Below are 17,284 nucleotides of genomic sequence, written 5' to 3'. Positions count from 1 at the left end.
AGTGGAAACCAATGAGCAAATGGAAGTTTGGTCTGAGTGTTCACCTCTACATGTGGTTGACCCTGATGATCAGGAAACCTCATTTATCCTGGAAATCCTGCTAGCTGACTGAGCTGGTTCCTCTCCTGAGTACAGTAGACCATTGGTGTTCTCCATATCTCTGTGAAACCTGAGATCTTTAATTTTCTCATTTTAGTTATCTATGTAGTTTTTTAAAATTATAAGTGGAAAGCAGGTTAGAATTTTCTTTAGGAGTGTAACAACATAAAAGTACAAATAAGGGTAAAGAAATCAATAACCTCTGGTTATTAGTGTGCCTCGTCTCTTTGAGATGATTAATTACTGACTGTGGAGAAAAGAGTACATTTCCTGTCATGAAGTGTACAGGGTCTGAGATTTTTTTTTTTAATCATACTTGAAAGCAACAAGGTAGCCTATCAACTTTATAGATATTGACAATAGACAGAAGATTCCTGGGTGAGAAACAGGACCTTGTCTCACAACAAAGCAGTACTCTGGTGTTATCCTTGTTTACGTTTGGTTCCTGTGACCCATGGCCCCACAGGGGCAAGGCAAAGAATCTGTGATGGATGTCTGCGCATCACTTTATGGATGAGGAACACTGAGCTTGGAGAATCTGTTGCTGTTTTTATTATAAGTGGAAACAAGCGTGGGTGGCTTGCTTTTTTTTTAAAAACTGAGTGGAATCTACTTCTTTTTGCAAGATTACTCACTGCAAACAGAACCCTGAGAAATGGCTTTGTAAAGAATAGTCGGAGTGTTGGGACCATCACTGTGTTATAGCCAGTAAAGCCACCACCAGCAATGCTGGCATCTCATATGGGTGCCGGTTCATGTTCCGGCCGCTCCACCGCTGATCCAGTTCCCTGCTAATGACCTAGTAAAAACAGCAAAAGAAGGCTCACGTTTGGGCCTCTGCCACCCATGTGAGAGATCCAAGTGAAGCTTCTGGCTTCGGCCTGTCTCAGCCCTGACTGTTGCAACTATCTGGGAATTGAACCAGCAGATGGAAGATCTCTGTGTGTCTGCGTCTCTCTGTAACTCTGACTTTCAAATTTATAGATAAATCTTAAAAAAAAAAAAAAAAAAAAAAGAATGGTCAGAGCCTTGCATTCCTGGCATAGCCAGAAAGAACACAGCAGGGCCCTCAGGGCCCCTGAAGATTACCTCTGCCAACAGAGACAACACAGATTAAACATACACAGGTTTGTTGGCCACATTTTTTCCCCTTTTGTGGTATTTCTTTCTTTTTAATGTTTATTATTACATTTTTATTTGAAAGGCAGAATGAGAGGGAGACAGAGTTTCAATCTATTGGTTCACTCCCAAAATCCCTGCACAACAACTGGGGCTAGGAAAGATTGAAGCCAGGAGCCCAGAACTCCATCTGGATCCTCCACATGGGTGGCAGGGGCCCATGCACTTGAACTGGGATCTGCCTCCCAGGCATATCAGCAGGATGTTAGCTGGGCACTCCAATAAGAGATGCAGGCATCCCAAGTGGCAGGCTAACCCACCATGCTTCAGTGCCTGCCTATGAAATATTTCTTATTTTTTATGTCTTCTTTTTTTAAAGATGTATTTGTTTGAAAGACAGACTGTGAGAGAGAGAAGATCAATCAATTGATCTTCTATCTGCTGGTTCACTCCCCAAGTGACTGCAACAGCCAGGTCTGGGCCAGGCCAAAGCCAGGAGCTTCACCCGAATCTCCCATGTGGGTGCAGAAGCTTAAGCACTTGGGCCATCTTCTAGTGCTCTCCCAGGCACATTAGCAGGGAATCAGAAGTGGAACAGCTGAGACTCATTCTGGTACTCATATGGGATGCTGGCATCTCAGGCCACCACTTTACCTAATATGCTACATCCATCCCCTCAGCATGCACCTTTTTAAGGGTATAGTGCATCATTTCAACATACACACACAGAATAAACCAGCCATATCAACCTTCCATTTCCTTATGTTGTCTTTGTGTTTGGAGCCTACTAGGTATTATGCATATTCATGAGCCATGCTCACCCCACTATGCTTTAAAACACCAGAACCTATTGCATTAGCCCTACTATGTTTTAGTACCCATTATGTAAACTCCCCCATCTGCCTTGTTCTACCCTGCCCAGCTTATAGTATTAGTATTTTAATTAGAAGCAAATATATATAGATACATTATTTTAATAACTTCTTTGTGTGAAAGAGAACATATGGTATTTATCTTTCTGTGTTTAGATTATTTCACTTAATATAATTGTCTCTAGTTCTAGCAATTTTGCTACAAATGTCAAGATTTCATTTTTTTAGCATAATAGTACTTAATTGTGTATGTGTATGCACAGATACATTTTATTTATCCAGTCATTGAACACTTAGATTGATTTCAAATCTTATCTATCGTAAATACTGCTACAGTAAACCTATCAATACAGATGTCTTCATCAGATCAATTTCATTTCCTTTGGATACGTACTCAGTAGTGAGAGGGTTGGATCATACGACAGTTCTATTTCTAGTTTTTGAGGAACCTCCATGCTGTTTCCATGAGGGCTGTACTAGTTTACATTCCCACCAATAGTTACAAAGTTTCTTTCATCTACATCTTGGTCAGCATTTTTTGTTGTTTTGTTTTTATTTGTCTTTTTGATAATAGCCATTCTAACTGGAGTGACATAACTCATTGTGGTTTTGATTTGCAGTTTGCTGATGGCCAGTTATATTGAAAATTTTTTCACGTGTTGGTTGGCCATTTGTATATCTTCTTTTGAGAAATATTTATTCAGATCCTTTACCCAGTTCCTAACTGGGCTATTTGTTTTTCTGTTGTTGAGTTTTTCAAGTTTCTTATATGTTGTGAATTTGAATCTGTGGTCAGATGAATAGTTTGCACATATTTTCTGCCATTCTGTTAGTTGTCTCTTGACTGTTTCATTTGTTGTCCATAAGCTTATTAGTTTTATATAATTGTTTGTTTTTGCTTTTGTTGCCTATGTTTTTGTGGTGTTATCAAAAGAGGGGGATCCTTTATAAGCCATTGTTTATAGCTTGCATATTTTTAACTTTTGATAGAGCAGGAGTACTTAAAAGCATTACAGTGGGTTTTCAGAAAGTTCAGGGAAGATGCATATTATGAAAAAGCTATACATGGATTTCAATACTTCTCACATCAAAATGAGCATCTTTAAATTCTGTCTTCCAAAAACTTTTGTACAAGCATAAAAATACCTTCATGCATAACTTTAGAGATTTTTTAAAGTTTAGACAAATGATTGCATGAAAATATACTATTGACATTAATACTAAATTAAATATTTCTTTCCAGTAATCAAGCCAATGTAGAACTAACTGGAGACGAACATGAGAGTAAATCAAAATGTGAAGAACTGGCAGGTAATTTCATCAGTTTAAAAATTTATCGTATTTGAAAACATATAGAACTTGTAATAAAGACACTGACTAGAGAAAAATAATCACAAAGAAAATCATATGGTCTTGGAAACAGGTAATGTGATTGCCTGTGTTACAATTTGAACTACTAAGAAATTGTTCGAAGTGAGAGTAGGCCATGGATCTATTGTGAATGCAGTAGAAAAGATCTTTATGCCAGGATTATTGGACTCTGAAATCACAACAGATAACTCCAAAGCAAGGAGCTGGAGAGGTACAAGATAGACCGTTCTCCATATTTTTGACTTTTAATGTGACTGTGTTTGTATTTCAAACAATTTTCATGTGGGCTGCATATAGCTCGATTTTGCTTTTTTATCTAATCTGACCATCTCTGACTTTTAATTGAAGAATTGAAGTGTTCCTACTCTTTACAAAAATATTTACTGATATGACTTTACTATTTTGCCATTTGCTTTTGGACCTTTTTTTTTTTTTTTTTTTTTTTTTTTACTGTTCCTGCTGCTTTTGTTCTGCATTCTCTTAGATGGAATATTTATAGTTTTTTAGAAAGTGTTATTTAATAAAGGCCGGCGCCACGGCTCACTAGGCTAATCCTCCGCCTTGCGGCGCCGGCACACCGGGTTCTAGTCCTGGTTGGGGCACCGATCCTGTCCCGGTTGCCCCTCTTCCAGGCCAGCTCTCTGCTGTGGCCTGGGAGTGCAGTGGAGGATGGTCCAAGTGCTTGGGCCCTGCACCCCATGGGAGACCAGGAGAAGCACCTGGCTCCTGCCATCGGATTGGCGCGGTGCGCCAGCCACAGCGCGCCTACCGCGGCGGCCATTGGAGGGTGAACCAACGGCAAAGAAAGACCTTTCTCTCTGTCTCTCTCTCACTGTCCACTCTGCCTGTCAAAAATAAAAAATAAAAAAAAAGAAAGTTTTATTTAATAAATACAAATTTTATAGGTACAGCTTTAGGAATATAACAGTTTTTCCCCCCATACCCACCCTCCCACCCTGACTCCCATCCCACCTCCTGTTGTCTCTCCCATCCCATTCTTCATTAAGATTCATTTTTAAGTATCTTTATATACAGAAGACCAACTGTATACTAGTAGTAAAGATTTCAACAGTTTGCAACCACACAGACACACAAAGTATAAAGTGCTGTTTGAAGACAAGTTTTACCATTAATACTCACTGTACAACTCATTAAGGACAGAGGTCCTACATGTGGAAGTGACATTGCAAAGTGACTCCTGTTGTTTATTTAACAATTGATACTCTTATTTATGGCGTCAGTGATCACCCGAGGCTCATGAGCTGCCTTGACTATGGAAGACTTTTGAGTCCACAAACTCCAACATTACTTAGAGCCATAATCAAAGTGGAAGTTCTCTCCTCCCTTCAGAGAAAGTTTATCTCCTTCTTTGACAGTCCCTTCTTTCCACTAGGATCTCACAGAGATCTTACAAATAGGCTGTTTTTTGCCACAATATCTTGGCTTTCCATGCCTTAAATACTCTCATGGGCTTTTTAGCCAGATCCAAATGCCTTCTTAAGGGCTGATTCTGAGGCCAGAGTGCTGTTTAGGGTGTTTGTCATTGTATGAGTCTGTTATGTGGCCTGCTTGCCATGACGGATCATTCTCTCCTTTTTAATTCTATGTATGGTTATTAGCAGACACTTGGTCTTATTTATGTGATCCATTTGACACTTATTCCTATCTATATGATCAGTTATACACTTAAATGATCACTTTAACTAGTAAGATGGTATTAGTACCACCCAGTTTAAAGGGATTTGAAGTCCCATGGCAAGTTTTTAGCTTTACTCTTAGGGGTAAGTCTGAGCGAATGTGTGCTGAACTGTACATCTCCTTCCTCTCTTATTCCCACTCTTATTTTTTCACTGGAATCAATTTTCAATTGGATTTAAACACCTATGAATAATTCCGTGTTAAGTAGAGTTCAATTAATGGTATTAAGTAGTAAAAAGAATAAAATAATAAGCTGTTCTTTGACAATCAGGACAAGAGCTGATAAAGTCAGTTTCTCATAGTGTCAATTTCACTTCTACAGGTTTCCTTTTGGGTACCCAGTTAGTTGTCACCAATCAGGGAGAACATATATTTGTCCCTTTGGGACTGGCTTATTTCACTAAGTCTGATGTTTTCCAGATTCATCCATTTTGTTAAAAGACCAGATTTCATTTTTTTTTTTTACTGCTGTGTAGTATTCCACAGAGTATGTATCCCATAATTGCTTTATCCAGGCATCTGTTGATGTTTAGGTTGACGTTTAGGCATTTAGGTTGATTCCATGTCTTACCTATTGTGAGTTGAGCTACAATAAACATGGAGGTGCAGATAGCTCTTTTATTTGCAGATTTCATTTTCCTTGGATAAATTCTGAGGAGTGGGATGGCTGGGTCGTATGGTAGGACTATATTCAGATTTCTGAGGTATCTCCAAACTGCCTTCCATAGTGGCTTTACCAGTTTGCATTCCCACCAACAGTGGATTAGGGTACCTTTTTCCCCACGTCCTTGCCAGCATTTGTTATTTGTTGATTTCTGTAAGAAAGCCATTCTAACTGGGGTGAAACCTCAGTGTGGTTTTGATTTGCATTTCCCTGACAGCTAGAGATCCTGAATATTTTTTCATGTGTCTGTTGGCCATTTGGATTTCCTCTTTTGAAAAATGGGGCTGGTGCAGTGGCGCTGGCATCCTATATGGGCACCAGGTTCTAGTCCCGGTTGCTCCTCTTGCAGTTCAGCTCTCTGCTGTGGCGTGGAAGGCAATGGAGGATGGCCCAAGTGCTTGGGCCCCAGCACCCATGTGGGAGACCAGGAAGAAGCTCCTGGCTCCTGGCTTCGGATCGGCGTAGCTCCGGCCATTGCAGCATTCGGGGGTTGAACCAACAGAAGGAAGACTTTTCTCTCTGTCTCTCTCTTGCTGTTTGTAACTCTACCTGTCAAAAAAAAAAAAAAAAAAAACTTTAAAAAAAGAAAATGTCTAAGTTATTGGCCCATCTCTTAAGTGGATTATCAAGAAACTGTGGAGTTTCTTGATCTCCTTGTAGATTCTGTTTATTAATCCTCTGTCAGTTCCATAGTTTGCAAATAATTTCTCCCATTCTGTCTGTTGCCTCTTCACTTTCCTGACTATTTCTTTTGCTGTAAAGAAACTTCTCAATTTGATGTAATTCCAGTTGTTAATTTTGGCTTTGGGTGCCTGTGCCTCTGGGGTCTTTTCCAAGAAGTCTTTGCCTGTGCCAGAATCCTTCAGGGTTTCTATGATGTTCTCTAATAATTTGATGATATTGGCTTGCAGATTTAGATCTTTAATCCCTGTTGAGTGGATTTTTGTGTAAGGTGCAAGGTAGGGGTCTTGCTTCATGCTTCTGCATGTGGAAATCCTGTTTTCCCAGCACCATTTGTTGAATAGACTGTTCTTGCTGCAGGAATTGGTTTTAGCTCCTTGATCAAATATAAGTTTGTTGTAGATGTTTAGATTGCTTTCTGGTGTTTCTATTCTGTTCCATTGGTCTATACATCTGTTTTTGTAATAGTACCAGGCTTTTTTTATTATTATTATTATAATTGCCCTTACTATGTCTTGAAACCTGGTATTGTGAAGTCTCCAACTTTGTTTTTGTTGTATTAAGATTGCTTTAGCTATTCAAGTTCTCCTGTGCCTCCTTATAAATTTGAGCATCATTTTTTCTAGATCTGAGAAGAATGTCTTTGGTATTTTGATTGGTGTCACATTGAAGCTTTTAATTTGCTTTTGGAAGAATTGATATTTTGATGATACTGATTCTTCCAATCCATCAACATGGAGGATTTTTCCATTTTTTGTATCTTCTTCTATTTCTTTCTTTAATATTTTGTAATTCTTGCCATGGAGATCTTTGACATCTTTGGCTAAGTTTATTCCAAGGTATTTGATTTTTTTTTTTTTTTTGTAGCTACTGTGAATGGGATTGATCTTAGAAATTCTTTCTCAGCCATGACATTGTCTGTGTATAAAAAGGCTGTTGACTTTTGTCTATTGATTTTATATCCTGCTACTTTACCAAACTCTTCTATGAGTTCCAATAAGTCTCTTAGTGGAGTTTTTTTGATCCCCTATATAAAGAATCATGTTGTCTGCAAATTAGGATATTTTGACTTCCTTCTTCCCAATTTGTATCCCTTTGATTTCTTTTTCTTGCCTAATAGCTCTGGCTAAAGTTTCTAGGACTGTATTGAATAGCAATGGTGAGAGTGGGTAACCCTGTCTGGCACCAGATCTCTGTGGGAATGCTTCCAGCTTTTCCCCATTCAATATGCTGGTCATGGGTTTGTCATCAGCTGCCTTGATTTTGTTGAGGAATGTTCCTTATATACCCAATTTGCTTAGGGTTTTCATCCTGAAAGGGTATTGTATTTTATCAAATGCTTTCTCTATATCTATTGATATAATCATATGCGGTTTTTGTTCTGCAGTTTGTTAATGTGATGTATCACATTGATTAATTTGAAATGTTCACCATCCCTGCACACCAGGGATAAATCCCACTTGGTCTGGGTGGATGATTTTTCTGATGTGTTGTTGGATTCTATTGGTTAGAATTTTGTTGAGGATTTTTGCGTCTCTGTTCATCAGGGAAAGTGAATGTTTAGGAATTAAGCTGATGCTAGCTTCTTAGAAAGAATTTAGGAGGATTCCCTCTGTTTAAATTGTTTTGAATAACTTGAGAAGAATTGGAGTTAGTTATTCTTTAAATGTCTGGTAGAAATCAGCAGTGAAGCCATTGGTCCTGGGCTTTTCTTTATTGGGAGGGCATTTATTACTGATTAAATTTCCATCTTGGTTATGGGTCTGTTTAGGTTTTCTGTGTCTTCATTGCTCAATTTAGGTAGGTTGTATGTGTCCACGAATCTATCCATTTCTTCTAGGGTTCCCAGTTTGTTGGCCTACAGCTCTTTGTAGTAATTTCTGATGATTCTTTTTATTTCTGTAGTGTCTGTTGTTACATCCCCTTTTTCATCTCTGCTTTTATTGATTTGAGTCTATTCTCTCTCTCTCTTGGTTATTTGGGCCAATGGTGTGTCAATTGTGTTTATTTTTTCAAAAAGCCAGCTCTTCCTTTTGCTGATCTTTTGTATTATTTTTTTGGATTCCATTTTGTTGATTTCTTCTGTAATTTTATTTATTTCTTTTCTCCTACTAGTTTTTAGTTTGGTTTGCTATTGTTTTTCTAGATCCTTGAGGTGCACTGATAGCTCATTTATTTGGTGCCTTTCCAATTTCTTGATGCAAGCACCAATTGCTATAAACTTTCCTCTTACCACTGCTTTTGCTGTATCCCATAAGTTTTGATTTGTTGTGTTGTCATCTTCATTTGTTTCCAGAAATGTTTTAATTTCTCTTTTGATTTCTTCTATGACCCACTGTTCATTCAGGAGCATATTGTTCAGTTTTCATGTGTTTGCATATGCTGTAGAGATTCCCGAGTTGTTGATTTCCAGCTTCATTCCATAGTTGTTTGAGAAGATGCATGGTATGATTTCTGTCTTTTTGAATTTGCTGAGACTGGTTTACCCGCTGTGTCACAGTGCCAGCCCCAGATTTTTGTTTGAACAGAAATACTGAAATTTTATTTTAAATTTCATATAAAATCTTTTGGACCGTTCTAGAAATGTTTAGCTAATCATAATAAAGACTAAAAATATAAAGCGCTTAGAACTATTTGAAACTAAAGACAATGAAGTAAAAATAAGATTGCATATTAACATTAAATCTCAAGAAAAATTCTCTGAAGTTATTTTTATGTTAATATTTCAATAAATTATTTTTATGTAGACTCCTTCCTTTGAAAAATCAGTCTTTCCTTGAAATTTGACTTTTTTGACAGTATGATTCTTGTACTTGTAAAAATTATTTTTGAGTGAAATAGATGTTTTGAGATTCAATGATTGTTTACAGCCCTTGTCTCTTCTGTTAAAGGAAAGTTTTTTTTTTTTTTTTCTTCATACTATTTGTTGAACTCCTTTACTTAGTGTAGGGTTAATTTTACCTTCATTAAGTAAACTGAAAGTAGATCTTTGTAAAAATAAGAATGGGAATGGGAGAGAGAAGAGGAAGAAGGGTAGGAACATGGGCAGGAGGAGGTGGGGGAGTGTCCCTATTTTCCTAAATCTGTATATATGAAATGCATGAAACTTGTATAACTCACATAAAATTTTTTAAATTATATTTTATGATTAATATATAAAAATGTATGGTACATTCTACCTGACTTCTCATAGTTGCATTTTCACATTATTTCAGAATTAGTAATTTATAAAATTGATTGTGCTGTATATTCATTGTAAATTTCAGACAAATTTGATACGTATTTTAGTTATTTTCAGAAAAAAATGCATTTCCTCTGATAAAAAAATTATTTTCTTCAGAAAATTACAGTGATGATTTTGAAGATGCTGAAGATATTGATGTACCTTTGACTACCAAAGATGAAGAAATTCATTCCAAAGAAAATCCCAAATCAGAAAAAATATATGTACCCAAACAGGTACATTATTAATTATGTATGATTTTAAGATTTTATTTATTTATTTGAGAGTTTATTTGAGAAAGAGTTACAGAGAGAAGGATTGACAAAGAGGTCTTCCATCCACTGGTTCACTCCTCAGATGGCCACAACCACCAGAGTAGGGCACGAAATGATGTCTGTCCATTTGGGATGACGGTGCCTCAGGTAGAGGCTTAGCCTATTAGGCCACAGCACCGGCTCCTAATTATGTATTTAACAGTTTGACAACTTCTTCCATTAACCTGGCTAACTTGCCATTTAGGAGCTCAGAATACAAAGTTCTTGTTCTTTGCTGTCAGCTTAGGGGTCTACACACTCAGGTGTACATTTTCTTAACTCAGATGTCAGCTGAAACTGTGACAATTGATTCTGTAAGGGATTGTGTTTGGCAAAGGGTTTCTCTTAGTTAAGCTTCAGGAATTGAAAATTAAATTTCCAAAACTACATTTTAATAGGTATATTACAGTTTTCTGTGACAGGAATTTTCATTGTAAAGTACAATAAATTTCCCTTAGTAGGGTCTAAAACTTAGTTGGCTGGGGGCCAGCGCCATGGCTCACTTGGTTGGTCCTCCGCCTGTGGCGCTAGCATCCCATATGGGTGCCGGGTTCTCATCTCGGTTGCTCCTCTTTCAGCCCAGTTCTCTGCTGTGGCCTGGGAAGGCAGTGGAGGATGGTCCAGGTGCTTGGGCCCTGCACCCACATAGGAGACCAGGAGGAAACACCTGGCTCCTGGCTTTGGATTGGCGCATCACTGGCTGTTGCAGCCATTTGGGTGGGTGAACCAATGGAAGGAAGACGTTTCTCTCTGTCTCTCTCTTTCTCTCTGTCTATAACTCTACCTGTCAAAAAAAAATTTAAAAATTAAAACTTAGTTGGCTAAGATTAGGAATTATGTTATTCCTTTCACATTCAGCAGTGTTCTGCTCTAATTCTTTCATTTCCCAGTTGCTACCAAGGCTTGTTCAGAGCTATAGGACTATGTAGCATATAACCTATCAAGGGCTGGTGCCGCGGCTCACTAGGCTAATCCTCCACCTGCGGCACTGGCACCCTGGGTTCTAGTCCCAGTCAGGGCGCTGGATTCTGAGTTGGTTGCTCCTCTTCCAGTCCAGCTCTCTGCTGTGGCCCGGGAGTACAGTGGAGGATGGCCCAAGTCCTTGGGCCCTGCACCCACATGGGAGACCAGGAAAAACACCTGGCTCCTAGCTTTGGATCAGCGCAGTGCGCCAGCCACAGCAGCCATTGGTGGGTAACCAACGGAAAAGGAAGACCTTTCTCTCTTTCTCATTGTCCACTCTGCCTGTCAAAAAAATAAATAAATAAATAAATAACCTATCATACGGAACTTATCTGTGAAGCTTTCTAATAGTAGTTATAAGACAATTTCTGTTGTTATTTTGGTCTTGTGTACACAGTCTCTTGGGACTGCATATTAGGTAGGACTAGATGTTTTGAATATGTGTGAAACTCATAGCCTCTAAATAAAGAGTGAAATACTTTTCAGGTATATGTAAATACTCTTTAATTTTAAACTTGATACTTTGTTTTGGGTTGCTATCTTCCTTTCTGTGTCATGTGATTTATACATGAAATATGGCAATTACAATATTCTTTGAGAAAATTAATAATGCATGATGGTACAGTATATTAAGAAAATGTCCCCTGCACTAAAATATTTCAGCCCAATTGTAGAAGCCTCACAAAGAAATGTCTGGGTAAGATTCAAAACAGGAAAGACTTACAGCTTTGTTATTTTTTAAGATTTATTGATTTTACTTGAAAGGCAAGAGTTACAGAGAGAAAAAGGCAGAGACAGAGAGAGATGGCTGGTTCATTCCCCAAATGGCTGTGATGGCTGGAATTGGGCCAGTCCGAAGCCAGGAGCCAGAAGCTTCTTCCAGGTCTCTCACGAGGATGCAGGAGCCGAAGGGCTTGGGCCATCTTCCACTGCTTTTCCAGGGACATTAGCAGGGAGCTGGATCAGAAGTGGAGTAAGCTGGGACTTGAACTGGCACTCATGTGGAATACCGACACTGCCGGTGGTGGTTTAACCTGCTACACCACAGCGCAGGCCCCTATAGCTTTGTTATTATGGGAGGACCCTACACACTTCATAGGCTTCTGAGGAATATGGAGACACTAATTAGAAGTTACTTTAAGGCATAGGTGGGGAACGTTTTCTCTGCCATTGACCATTTAGGTATTTATAACATCATTTGTGGGCCATATGAAATTATCAGCTTAAAAATTAGCCTGCTGTAGGTTTATTGAATTTTGAGCCTGCCTGTGGTAGCGTTGGCAGGGCCAGGCCAGGCCAAATGATTTCACACTCCTTAGGCGTCTGCAGGCTAGACATTCCCCACCCCTGTTCTAAGGGCCCAATACCTGCAGTATTGAAGAGCTTCACCTGTCTTGCTGTTTGATGGCTTGCCTTCTTAAAATCTGTCTTTTGAAATGTGGATGAAACAATAAGTATAAGGTATATTTGGTTATTTTTAACAAGGAAAAACTGATTTTGAAGTAATTACAGGACTCATGTGAAGAAGCTCTGTTATGTTGAAGTTAAAAACAGAAGTTTTGAGCAAGGTCAGTGAGCAGATGGTAGGCACCTAAACACTTTAAGAGAGGCTTTTAAAAGCCTAAATTAGTTTTGGTAATTGCCAAAGTTTGGAAGAGACTTTTAAAAGTTTTCTCAGAGCTATAGTTTTGACATACTGTTAATAAATGAAAATGGTGACAAAAACCTAGAAAGCATAACTTCTTGATCTCTTCACAATAGAGTTTGCCTTGTGGACATTTGATGTGATTTTGGTCTTAAAACATAAAATAATTTTCTTTTACCTTAGGAAGAAGAGAAAACCGGCATGCTGGCTAATGGTAAATGTTATGTATATTTGTATATTTTTGGTAGCAAGAATTAGTCTATTCAGAAAATTTTATCTCAGTAATTCTGAGTAAATTACTGTTTTTAACTATCTCTAAGGAATTAAACTTTATTGCTTTTCTCAATAATGCATTCCTTCTGCCTGTCATGAATCCTGTTATACTTGAGAATTTTTTTTGTTGTTCTTATTAGACTGTTTGTAAGCACAGGTAGGTGTGTTCATGTTAACTTACTCTCTTGTACATAACAAGAAAATCACACTTTTTATATTTGAGAGGGCTTCAGAAAGCTTGTGGACAAATAGAATTAAAATATAATGAGGATTTTTCATGAACTTTTTGAAGACCACTTGTATACCTAAATCATGCTTGTTTTAATATATACATATACACACAAGATTAAATACTGATTGTATATAGACATTGTATATGAGAAAGAAACTACACAAATTACTTACAGTCCTTTTTTTTTTTCTATTCTTTCAGTTGTACTTCTTGATTCATTAGACTCTGTTGAAGATGTCAACCTGGATGAACAGGATAAAGCAGCAGCTAAGCCAAAAACCCTACAGGAAATGACTGATAATGAAATGACAGAAACAGGTAAACACATTTGAAAAATTGCTGTTCTTTGGAATACTTTGTAATCCATTGACTTCATTTCTAGTGAGGTATATAAAGGTATATATTTCACGTTTTCTACCATCTTTAATAATTTAAATAACCAGAACTCACTAATGGTGGCACTTAATGCTAATAGATCAAGTCAAGTGATGTTAAAATAAACACTTATTAATAAATGAGTAAATGCTATTGATGCAAAAGTGTAGCACTGTAGGTAAATATTAACAATTTACCTACGTAATACTGTGCCACTCCACAGTATTAAGTTAATTTTGCCTTGTAGAAGAAATGAGACTTTGGCCTTATGTTCTTTTCCATAAGACCAAAGAGAGCTTTCCTTCTCTTTAGGAAGACATTAGATTAGCTCCCACAATTCTGAAACACCGAAGACCAGTGAGGCTATGCCAGAGCTTATAAAAGTCTTTGATAAACTACTTTGTCAAACATTTTTAAAACAGTGGAACCGTTTATCCAATTAAAATCTTATATAGAACATTATTTAGAGGTAAAAATGCTATATTTATCAGTATAAATTTATAAGCTCTCAGTTGTGACATCTACCTATAAAATTAATGAGGGGCAGACACTTTGCACAGTGGTTAATTTATTGCCTGGGCTGCTTACATCCTATATGGAACTGCCTGGATCAGGTCCTGGCTCTTCCAGTTCAGATGCAGCTTCCTGCTGGTGCACAGCCTGGGAGGCAGGAGATGGCGACTCAAGTACCGGGGTCCCTGCCAGATATCAAGAGAAGAATTCTGGGCTCTTGGCTCCAGCCTGGCCCTGCCCTTGTTATTTCAGGCATTTGGGGAATGAACCAGGGGATGAAAGGTCCCTGTCTGTCTCTTTGTCTCTCTCTCTCTCTTTATCTCTCTGCCTTTCAAAGAGAATGAAAATAAATAAAAATATTTTTAATGCAGAAATGATACTTAAAAAGTTATGTGGTTAAAGAATAAAATATAAGTGCTTTAAAAATTAATGAGAATGGAGGTTTTTTTGAAAATTTTGAAATTAGGATCTATAGACATTTGTTAACATTCTTTTATCACCATCAATCTTCCACTCTGTATTTTTTTTGTTGTTGTATAGTAATAATCTTACCACATTAACAGTTGCAAATGAAAACATTTTAATCAGCTTTTGCATCTCATGATATTGGTTAAATATACCAATTCAGACACTTGGAAATAAAGATGAAACCACTAACCAACTATAAACATTAGCTTGCATTTTATTTTTTTTATTTTTACTTTTTATCAAAATATAGCTACAGAAAAGTGCAACTTAATGAGTTTTCAGTTATTAAATACACACATATAATCAGCAACCAGATCAAAAAAAAGGTCAAACTGTAAATTTCTTTTAGATCTTTTGTTTCTAGTTACTTTCTTTCTGAGAGTTACCTCTGTTTCATCCCCTTCCATTTTAAAACATAAGTACACAAGCCAAAAAGTTAAAGCTATGTATAAGAATTTTTCCGACAAGACATATACTGTCACCCAAAAGAATTGCTCTGCCATGATGAAAGCATACCCAGAGCCCATGTCCCTCAGCTGTACCACTGTTTAAGTAGCCATGTCATGTCATATATGTGCTGTGATGGTCCACCACTTCTACAGTTTTCAGTAATCAGACATGAGTTCTTTCAAAAGACCATTGTTGAGCTACAACTTTTCTAGTTATCAGTATGCTATGGGAAGCTCCATGTATGCACAATGGCCAGAGGAATTTTATTCTGACATGCATGGAAACAAGTTAAAGAGAAGGCAAAAGTTATCAAAAATACTGTAATTACATAATATCTTCCAAATATTATAGTTACGTAAAGGGCATATTCTAGTGTGCAGACTAGGTTCTATTATACTGTTTTAAAGCATAATTTAAAATGGGATTCCAATCAAATATTTGTGGAACCCATTATTTTCTTTGAAAAACTGCTACTTTATTCATCACAGTATGAAAACTAATGCTGTTAGACTATAAGAAAGACTCACAGGACAGGTGTTTGTGCCCAGCAATTTATATACCCCTGTCTTGTATTAGAGTGCCTGGGTTTGATTTCTGGCTCTGAATTGGATTTCAAATTCCTACCAAGGCAGAGTTTGGGAAACAGCAAGTGATAGCTCAAGTATTTTGACCTCTGGCACCCACATGGGAGATCTGGATTGAGTTCTTGACTCTCAGATCTGGCATCGGGGCCCAGCCCTGGCCATGGCAGCCACTTAGGAAAAAAATCAGCAAATGGGAGTTCTCTCTTTCTGTCTCTCCCACTGTCTCTATCAGACTGTGTCCCTGCCTCTCAAATTTTTTAAAAATTCAAGTAAAAATATATTGCTAAAAGTAAAAATTGTATTAAGATAATCATATTAAGATGATCCAAACAGTTATAAAGTTAGAGTTTCTTGGCCTTTTTTCTTAAACTCTGAAATAGCTTGATTAGTCGATGCCTGGAAGGTAGTAGAGCATGAAGTTACTGCCGTGTAGACTTGTATTCATATTCGCAGCCTTGCGCTTACGAGCCATGTGCCTCTAAGCCTGTTTCCTCTTTAAAAATAAAACTTTTGATGATCAACTGAGATAATTATTAAAACTCATTAAGCAGTAGCCACTCTATGGTTGTTATCATCATTATTTATATAAGCTATTTGTTAATAACACAAGCTGTAGAAAAGAATCTGCAGACATACAGAATAAACAATGTTTGTAGGTTATTTCATTTACCTAGGATTTTAAAAATATACTTGCAAATATTCAAATGATGATTTGAACTTGGTTTAAGAACTGAAATATTCAATGACTTGTTTTGTTTTGTTTTACCTTGTCTAAACAGGCTCAGAGATTGCCTTTAGTTAATCATATGATTTAGGAATTTTATTGTATTTTGTTTAAGTGTTTAGTAAACATAAAAATAAGGTTTTTCCCAGCACCAGGCCAGATCTAACTTTTCACTACTTTCATTGTCTCATGGACACGTGTCATTTTGTATCCTGGCTGCACATGTCGTGGTGAGGATCTCTTTTGGTCATGTTTATTAGGGGTTCTATAAGCTTCCTGTACTAAGATGCCTCTGTCCTTCTCCAAACCTGGGAAATTTTCTGCTAGTATCTCACTGAAAATGCCTTCTAATCCTTTCTCCCTCTCCATGCCTTCAGGAACTCCTAGAACCCGAATGTTGGGTTTTTATAATAGTATCCTGTAGATTCCCGACAATATTTTTTAGATTTCTAATTTCTTCTTCTTTTCTTTGGTTTGCCTGTTTCCTTTCCTGTTCTCTGTCTTCTAAGTCTGATATTCTCTCTTCTGCTTTACCCATTCTGTTTTTAAGGCTCTCTAATGTGTTTGTCATTTGATCTATTGAGTTCTTCATTTCATTGTGGTTTTTTGTCACTATCACAGTTTCATGTTCTACTAGTTGTTTCATTTCATTTTGATTCCTCCTTAATATTTCATTTTCACGAGAGAGATTTTCTATCTTGTCCATTAAGGATTTCTGTAGTTCAAGAATTTGTTTTTGAGAACTTCTTAATGTTCTTATCAATTTTTTGAGATCTGCTTCTTGCATTTCCTCTATCTCATCATCTTCATAGTCTTGAATTGGGGTGTCTTTTTCATTTGGGGGCGTCATAGTGTCTTCCTTGTTCTTGTTACCTCAGTTTTTGCATTTGTTGTTTGGCATGTTGGAGATATTTGGTTTCTTCACTGTGGTGTTTATTCTTTTTACACTATGGCTCTATATTAAGTGGACTGTCTGCTTTCAGTGGAGGCTTAGAGGCTTGAGATGAGTGTGGACT

The 17,284-nt window shown here is 37.3% G+C and overlaps 1 protein-coding gene across 3 annotated transcripts in view; it reads left to right on the top strand.

The window, feature by feature from the left end:
- CEP162 (centrosomal protein 162) overlaps positions 1-17,284 on the top strand; it is a 94,249-nt gene that overhangs the window by 13,220 nt on the left and 63,745 nt on the right. For all 3 annotated transcript variants that reach the window (XM_062186448.1, XM_062186449.1, XM_062186447.1), the window contains 4 exons: positions 3,334-3,401; positions 9,845-9,963; positions 12,833-12,863; positions 13,356-13,472. In XM_062186448.1, the coding sequence (XP_062042432.1) occupies positions 3,334-3,401; positions 9,845-9,963; positions 12,833-12,863; positions 13,356-13,472 (335 nt within the window). The remainder of the gene's footprint in view (positions 1-3,333; positions 3,402-9,844; positions 9,964-12,832; positions 12,864-13,355; positions 13,473-17,284) is intronic.

This window comes from Lepus europaeus, chromosome 3 (genome assembly GCF_033115175.1).
Source record: "Lepus europaeus isolate LE1 chromosome 3, mLepTim1.pri, whole genome shotgun sequence".
Classification (NCBI taxonomy): domain Eukaryota; kingdom Metazoa; phylum Chordata; class Mammalia; order Lagomorpha; family Leporidae; genus Lepus; species Lepus europaeus.
This window is presented reverse-complemented; position numbering and strand designations above follow the sequence as displayed.